The 8,705-nt window shown below is 35.2% G+C and overlaps 1 protein-coding gene and 1 pseudogene across 1 annotated transcript; one reads left to right on the top strand and one right to left on the bottom strand.

Moving 5' to 3' along the window:
• The first annotated feature begins 1,088 nt into the window (after nt 1–1,088).
• LOC149225874 (pathogenesis-related protein 1-like) lies at nt 1,089–1,962 on the top strand. The gene is made up of 2 exons (XM_089375159.1): nt 1,089–1,324; nt 1,444–1,962. The coding sequence occupies exons 1-2, from the start codon at nt 1,141–1,143 to the stop codon at nt 1,743–1,745; spliced, it is 486 nt and encodes a 161-aa protein (XP_089231285.1). The 5' UTR covers nt 1,089–1,140; the 3' UTR covers nt 1,746–1,962.
• A 4,438-nt stretch (nt 1,963–6,400) lies between these two features.
• On the bottom strand, nt 6,401–7,016 carry LOC149225873 (ADP-ribosylation factor 2 pseudogene; annotated as a pseudogene).
• Nucleotides 7,017–8,705: the final 1,689 nt, after the last annotated feature.

The following is an 8,705-nucleotide window of genomic DNA, read 5'->3' as shown; positions in this document are numbered from 1 at the left end:
ATATTTCTTTGTTGTAATTATTGTTTACACTTAAATTTATGACATGACCTGTTTTTCGCGTTCAAATTTATGATATCTACTTGATTTTCATCAAAATATATTCCATTTTCTTATTATGCTTATTTCTTTATTATATCTGCGCCTGGCAAGATATATAACATTATGAAATTAAATTTATTATTTTTAAATAAAATTTTATTTCTATTTATCTCAAATATGATTGGTTGAAATGTCTCCCCTCTTATTGTGTAATGATGAAAAGAATTGACTTTTGTGTACTCTATTATTAATTACTATGTACTATATTACTTATTACTATGTACAATAAATATAAATAATTTGAACAATAACATTATATATTAATTACTGTGTACCATAAACACAAATGATTTTTAATTAAATTTAAAAATTCCATTTTCTCATTTATATAAAATATTAAATATACAATTTTTATGGGTTTTATTTTTTAATTAGAAAATAATTTAAAAAAATATAAATTTGATAAAACTATATAAAAATAACATGGGTAAGTATTAAATTGACAATTTTTATGAGCTTTTTTTTAACGATGAAAAATTCAAGGCACCTAAAGAGCCCAATAATTAAGTTCACTGACCAGAGGCGACATTTGAAAAGCCGGCAATGACGCCATCGGCAATTGAAAAGCCCAGTACAAATACACAGTAATGCGCTGTCAAAATAAAGGCATACGCAACAAATTGATAAACGTAATTGGTGAATTTGAAATAAATGTACAATTGTAAACCATTTCAGTAAAGATAAACCTATATATTCGGTCCAGATGAGCAGCATCTATAATGGTCCACCACAAAATCCTGGTTTCTACATTCTACAGTCGTCTTACCGACATTTTACGGGAAATCCGTGATGGGGTTCGCAGTTGCACTAACCTGCCTTTTCCATTATTGCCTTTGACATTCTCGACGGAATACGATTGCAAAGAATTCACTCAGGATCACATTACCCCGTGATTGTGACATCTAACGAACTACCACTACTCTTAAATGCACTGTTTTGGGTGTTAGCCTTTATATATACCGTTTCTTCCTCCTCCTTAGTGCACACCACAACAAGCAGCTTATATTTCTTGTTGTTGATAGACTTCTTTAGGTAATCAAGATGGTGAGTGGGACTGCAACAAGTGAAGATTTGAGTGAGGTGGAAGCAAGGAGATTATGGAACGCCCTAGTGAAGGACAGCCACAACCTCCTTCCAAAGATTTTTCCTGATTTTTTCTCTTCCGTCACCTTCCTGCAGGGAGATGGAGGAGTCGGCACCATCAAGCAGCTCAACTTCACCCCTGGTAGTATGGCTATAAAATCAACATTAATGGGGATAAATCAAGATTATATTTCAGCTTCTAGTTTTTTCCTCTATTGACTTAGAGTGCAGTTATAACGGTTTTTCATTTTCATGTCTCAGCTAACAAGGATTTCAGCTACGAGAAGGAGCGAGTCGATGAAATGGACGAGGAGAAGATGGTGTTCAAGTATACCACCATAGAAGGAGGGCTGCTCGGCAAGAAACTGAGTGCCTCAAACTTTGAGCTCAAAATCGTTCCCAGGAAAGAAGGCGGCTGTGTGGTGACTTGGATCTGCAACTACGAAACCCTCCCTGGCGCTCCGGTTGACGAAGGCAAAGCACAAGAGATGAAGGAACAGAGTAATGCCATGTTCAAGAAGATTGAGCAGTATCTGCTCTCCAACCCCACCTTGTACTGCTAAATCTACATCTCTATCTGTCCAAACTATGTTTTATGGAACGGGCTATCTACAATAAAAAGAGGAAATGGCTATGATATCTGTACCTTCTAGTTATCGTTTTACTCGTCGCTAATTCCGTCTCTGTAACGTTGCATTGTTATGAATCCGACGGACTATTATATTGCATGGTTTTTTATCGGTTTATCATAATGCAATAATCATGCATATATTTTTTAAATGATATTTATATGTTCTGTTATTCACACTGAAGATATTTTCAATGCCCTTAATCGTTACAATAACTCAAAAATATCCTCAAGTGCAGTGCGATGAAATCCCCATAACACTGCATTTTAATCTATTGTTAACCACATTAAACGATTATGGATGCCTGCTATGTTGGAATGTTTGGAAATAGGAGGATTCTGAGCAACCCCTTCAGACTAGGATATATCACCGCAACTGTACTTAGATCTAAAACTCTACGTTCCTGGACAAACTCATAGAAATATCAGTATTTCCATTTGAAATATTGTCTTGTTAAACTTCATTTTGTTTTTGTGTTGTACTATAGTTGAAATTCCTTAACAGAGACAACCATACAATTTACAATTTAAAAGAGGAGTTGTCTACTCAAACCATAAATTTGGCTATTTCATAGATTTCTGGTCAGAATTCTCTAAAAAAATTCCAAAAATCAGAGTGTTGGAGTGTTTGAATCACTTATTTATTTTTATGGTGGAAATGGATTCAGCGTCATCAAGAATCTCTGAGGCACCCAAAATTTTGAAGTTTGATAGCTATAAACCACAATTTTTTGAATTCTGCCAATTTTTATCATAATCTTGCCAGAATTTGCATTATTTTCTGGGTTCTTTAGATTAAGCTTGCTGACTATATCATTCTTGATATCATTTAACTTCTTTGGATATATTAATCAGCTTTGGAAAAGTAATATTGAAAAGAACTAAAATTTTATGGATAAATGTAAAAACATAGTTCTATGACAAAGGGTCAGCAACAATTAAATAATTAAACTATAAAAAAAAAAAAATATGATCAATAAAATACATTAATGGAAAACCTTGAAAAAACATTGTTATTAAAAAAAAAGAATACAATAATTATAGGTTAATAAATATTTATTGTTAAAAATAAATATGATAATAAATGGAACGAAGATATTTATTATGGAAAAATTTATATATTTAATTTATGAGGACACTTCACAACTTCACTGTTATTAGAAAGAATACAACAATTAATAGAAAGTCAGTCACGAATGATTACAAGTTAATAAATATTTATAGTTAAAAATAAATATTATAATGAATGGAAAGAAAATATTAATAATGGAAAAAGTTATATTTTCAATTTTTTTTATAATTAATTTATGAGGACACTTGGCCATTTTTTTTTGTTTTAAACAATTATTAAAGCTAACAAATTGATTTTAAACAAGAAAACTAGTCATCCACCCATCAAAAATTAGAAATTCAAAAATTAATTTCAATTTCTAAAAAAATAAATTTAATATTTAATTTTACCAAAAATTTAATAAACTTTGCAAATAGTTTTTAAAAATTTGCAAATTAATCAAGAGTGCAAGTATTTTGACTCAAACTGAATACAATAAACTATGCCTTCACCAAGGAAAATTTTATGGGTTAAATTTAGTAAATGGCTTCATATTTCATGATGATGATGATGATGATGATGGTTAACGTCCATTGAGACCAAATTGGTCTATCGGACCTATAATTTCTTAATTTCTAATTGTCTGGCTCCTCATCTTTCTTGGCGAGATTGGTGATGTAGCTTTCTTTTTCTTCTCTACAGTCTTCCAACTTTCTTTATCTTGCATCTCCTTCATCTCTTCTGGTTCTTGGGACATTGGTGTCTTAGCTTCGCGATCTATTGTGTTCGTCCTTTTCGAGATAGTCAGAGAAGAAGTTTGGTCTAGGAGATCTTCTTTGCTGTTAAATGAAGATTTATTTTGCGCGTTATTCGAAACCTCATAACTGTCGATGCTTGAGGGTTTGTTGAGTTCACCTTTTTGTTGTTGGGCAGGGCTTTCCCCCTGCTTGTCTTGAGAGTTGTTTCTATCTTGCCCGATTTCTTGTAATTCAAAGTTTTCTCGAGAGTATTCTTCCTTGCTGACAATGTAGTGTTCTTTTTGTGCTCCTTCCCACCATGTAGATCTGTGGTGATTTTTTCTAGCAGAATTTTTCTAGGAGGCTTTTGGGCAATTTTTGGCTAGGTGGCCTGTCTCAAAGCAAGGTCGACATCTGAAGAGGACACTTTCATAATCGAGTTTCTGGTTCCACACATAGTCTTTACTTGTTAGGTGTATTTCAGCTGGGAATCCGGCGCTGAAGTCCATTTCCACACAGATGGGTGCATATGTGGTTCTACCATATTCCTCTGTTTCTCGGCACCTACAGTAAAATTTCCCAGTTGCATTTCCAATGGCCTCTAGCGAAGAGAAATTCCAAAGATGCAAAGGTAGGTTTGGCAATCTCACCCAAACTGGTGCTGAGGTTATGACTGTATAAAATAACTAACTAATTCCTATTTGGTATAAAAATGATTGGCCCAAACTTTATAGGAAAAATTTAGTATGTTTTAAAATTTTCAAAATTTCAAGGATTATATAAAAATATTAAAATTTAACTTTTTTTAACAAAATTATTACCAAATATTTGAAAGTTTGCATATTACAGATTAGAAAAATTAACCAAAATTTTTACACTTCAAAACAATTTTTCATCTTTAAAGTTAAAATTTTTCGTGAAAATGTAAACTAGCACAATTACCAATTATAATTTTTTCTTTTAAATACATTTCTATTCTTAAAATTTAAAATTTTCCATGTGATTGTAAGCTAGCACAATGACCAAACATATTTGATATACATCTCGTGAAACCTAATTAAGAATAGTATATGTGTCAATGAGGTGATAGTGATGTGTGTGTTCAAGTTATCTATACAAAGTTAATCCATGTCGGCGAGCTAATAGTGATGTGTGTTCGAGTTATTTATATAAAGTTAATCTATGTGTTAGTGCGCTGATAGTGATGTGTGTGTCATGTGTGTGAGATCTAAAGATTAACGTAGCTATTTTTAGCGGTTTTGAATCTTTATAATCATATAAAATTTGAAAAATTGAATTGAGTGAGCAATGTAATTGAACAATAGCTAGAGTTTTGAGTGTGTTAACCTTATCTTTCTTCTCGAATATTTATAATCATGTAAGATTTGAACAATTGAATTAAGCAAGAAATGTAATTGAACTGCAGCTCCGATTTTGAGCGTGTTAAGTTTATGTTTCCTTCTTTGTCTGTTTAGCAAATTGATATGAGAGCGATGTTTCAGATAAAATTTGATAGTGCAAACTATACACATTGATCAATTTTGATATTACGTATATATACAAGAAGTGTTGTCTCAAGATAGGGAAACCATCTTGGACACACAATCAGTTAGTTGAGAGAATATCTCAACCACACACCAAACTACAGAAATATAGATATAACGACTCCTATAGAGTAGGAACAAACTCCTTTACATAGAAAGTCACAACTGAGACAAGTAGGAATTACATTTTCCATCACTCCCCCTTAATGACTACTTGTCTCGAGATCAATCTACAAGATCTATATCACATCTGGTCCAGTTTGGTAATTACACCTTGTACCTTGTTAATGCAATTGTCGATGTCCATATAAAGTAACAACCATCTACGGGAATGCATGGGTTCTAAACCACTGTAACTGTGAGTCTACTAGGAAGTCCTTCACATACATGGTTCACCCAACCTCTTGATGAACTCCCCCTAAATATAAAATTTCACCTCATGGAGTCTAAAGCCAATACGGCCCACCCAAGTGTATCCATCCCACTTGACACACTCTTCCAGGTTGTCAAAACTCTCTAACAGAGGGAACAAATAACAAAGGGTATGCATGCCTCTCTGGGTCTTACAGCAGGTACATAAAACATTTGAAGGACCACAACTAACCATTACAAAACAATATATGACATGTAGATATGTTTTAATTACAATATGTGAGTCATAATACACCATGATCATGAGTCTATTCCATAAAATCACACAATCTTGACTATCCACCATCCCTTAGTATATGATGCATCTCCTCTAATGCCATATTCAGTGTCATGTCTTCATCATATCCCGCAATTTTTTGTATTGTCGGATTGACTAGTTCCAACACACACTAAAAAAATGTGACAATAGTTGGTCAGACCAATGTCACTTCAATAACAACCAGAAGTATTATGACATACTTATTATTAAAATCAACATTAAAATCATCAACACTAGCCCCAAAGTCTTGCATTTCAACTTGATTGACGACACCTTTATGATTCGACCATCAATTTCCAGCTACCCATTTAGAGTCCATGCAGCTCAAGCATCTTCAAATTTTGTAAATCAAACAAATCACCACAGTCCTCTACGCTCCATGGCTCGGGAATGGGAAATAGTTGGTGACCTCCATAACGCTTCAAATATCCAAACCCATAGAAGAAATTGAATAGTAGTCAAAAGTCACTTTGACTGCACTTATTTCTTCAAACTGTCTCTGACAAAAACTCAAATAAGGCGACATTGCCCTACAAAAATTCCAGGAACCCAATTCACCATATTTCTTCAAGCCTTGTTTGCAATGTTGTTGGAGAGCCAATCGAAGCCCTCACCAGAAGTGGCACAAGTGCTTTGGATATACTAGTGGCACTACCTAAGGGAATACAACCCAAGTTTGTCAGTGATCTCTGCAACATTCATAGAATTTGGAAGATCTTTCTTATTTGCAAACACAAGTAATATAGCATCACGTAGTTCATCCTCATTCAACAATCTATGTAGTTCATCCCTGGCTTCTACAACATGGTATCTATCATTGCTATCAACCACAAAGATGAGACACTGAGTATTTTGGAAGTAGTGTCTCCATAGTGGACAGATCTTGTCCTGCCCCCCAACATCCCTCACAGTGAAGTTGATGTTCTTGTACTCGACGGTTTCCACATTGGATCCAATGGTAGGGATTTTTGTAACATTTTCTCCCAGCTTTAGCTTATACAAGATGGTCGTCTTACCAGCGGCATCGAGACCAACCATCATAATGTGCATTTCCTTCTTTGCAAAGAACTAGCTCAAAAGCTTGGTAAAAGTGAGTCCCATCTTGACCACCTATTAGAGATCCTGAGTTGAAGGTTCAGATCTGAGATTCAAGGGGACAAGAATGGCTCCCCGCAAAGACATCTGAGACACCTCTCAAACACTTAGCACTGCAACCGAAAAGGGGAGGGGGAGATACTGTGAATGTCAGCCCCATTCCCAGTCCCAATCCAAGTCTCGATCCCATCTTGACCACTTGTTAGAGATCCCAAGTTGAAAGGTCAGATATGAGATTCGAGGGGAAAAGAATCGCTCCCTAAAAAGATATCTAAGATGCCTCTCGAACACCTAAAACTGCAACCGAAAAGGGGAGGGAGATATACTACGAATGCCAACCCCATTCCCAGTTATAGTCCAAGTCCCGATACTAGCATGCCTCTTGGCACTGAGTGATGATGTTAAACGCCAGATCTTAGTGAAGTTCTCACAAAATCGAGTCATATGACCGATACACATTATCGTCTTGAACAATGCAAACCATAATTTCTCCATTAGTCCAGCCCAAGCCAATCAACCTTCCACCAGGCCTCCCAAAATCACAGGCACCGCCATTTACTAGCTCTCTGGTTCCACACACACTCATATGTAGCAACCCCCACAGAGGTCTGCCTAAGCAGATCAATCATCCCTCCTCAGTGGCCACGCTTTGGATCTGCAATCGCGCTCGTCGATTACCAACAACCGATCTACCAAACGAGATCCAATGCAATCAGAGTTTTCTAAACACACATCTAGGCCAAGCCACACATCACTTCAAGTAAAAAAAACAGATCTACAATTCACAGTCACATCACGGCTCTTCACTGCTCCCTATGCCTCAATGACTGCAAATTTTATCCGGTGACCACAACAATCTGCCAGGTAATCCTCCACTCAAAATGCGGGCCACAAACATGAATAAATTCAATCCATAGGCCGAATCAAAATTCTTAGTTCACGTTGGTCAAACAAAGGGAGATTTGATGCACCATAGCAGATGTCGCCAATAGACTCTGCTGACACAACCCACAGTAGTGATACCAACAATCGCTCACACCAGCCTTACAATTTGAAAAGTTGATCACCAATTAAAAAAAATGATCACTACACTCCCTCGACCCGCACAATGTTGATCGATGGACAAAAAAGAAAACTAAAACAATACACATATACTTTCTTATTTCCCTGGCCCATGAGCGGCCAAGGAAAAACCTCTCACAGGCTCCAATACCAAGATAAAATTTGATATTTCAAACTATACACATTGAGCAATTATGATATTACATATACAAGAAGTGTTGTCTCAAGATAGGGAAACTATCTTGGACACATAATCAGTTGGTTGAGAGAATATCTCAACCACGCACCAAACTAGGGACATATAGATATAACCACTCCTATAGAGTAGGAACAGACTCCTTTAGATAGAAAGTCACAACTGAGAGAAGTAGGAATTACATTTTCCAACAATTTCAATAGAGCCAAGGGAGACCCAAAGTCAACAACTACAGTCTGGGTGAGAAGATATTTTTTTTTTTTGTTAAAGAAAGCCACAATAACGCACTGTACAATTTGTTACATGCTCACTATAATGCTGGAAAAAATGCTACACGCGTTATATTGCTGGAAAAGCTAGAAAGTTGTGTTCCACACAACAAATTTAACTGAAATTCTGCTTCAAAGAAAAAAGAAAAAATATGTGGGATATTTTTTAAAGTGATTTATTTTTTTCAAAGAGAATTAAAAGAAAAAGAAAAGGGTTTTTATTTAAATCAGATTTTAGGGATTTGCAAAA

Source organism: Pinus tabuliformis, chromosome J, assembly GCF_031772625.1.
Source record: "Pinus tabuliformis cultivar Carrire ecotype Pingquan chromosome J, CPIR1, whole genome shotgun sequence".
Taxonomy (NCBI): domain Eukaryota; kingdom Viridiplantae; phylum Streptophyta; class Pinopsida; order Pinales; family Pinaceae; genus Pinus; species Pinus tabuliformis.
Note: the sequence above shows the minus strand (reverse complement) of the source record. Positions and strands in the feature narration are given on the sequence as shown.

Excerpts from the sequence above, each read along its gene's own strand:
- LOC149225874 (XM_089375159.1), top strand. The coding sequence starts at position 1,141 with ATGGTGAGTGGGACTGCAACAAGTGAAGATTTGAGTGAGGTGGAAGCA. Across the intron at positions 1,325-1,443 it reads GCAGCTCAACTTCACCCCTG|CTAACAAGGATTTCAGCTAC; the intron begins GTAGTATGGCTA and ends TTCATGTCTCAG.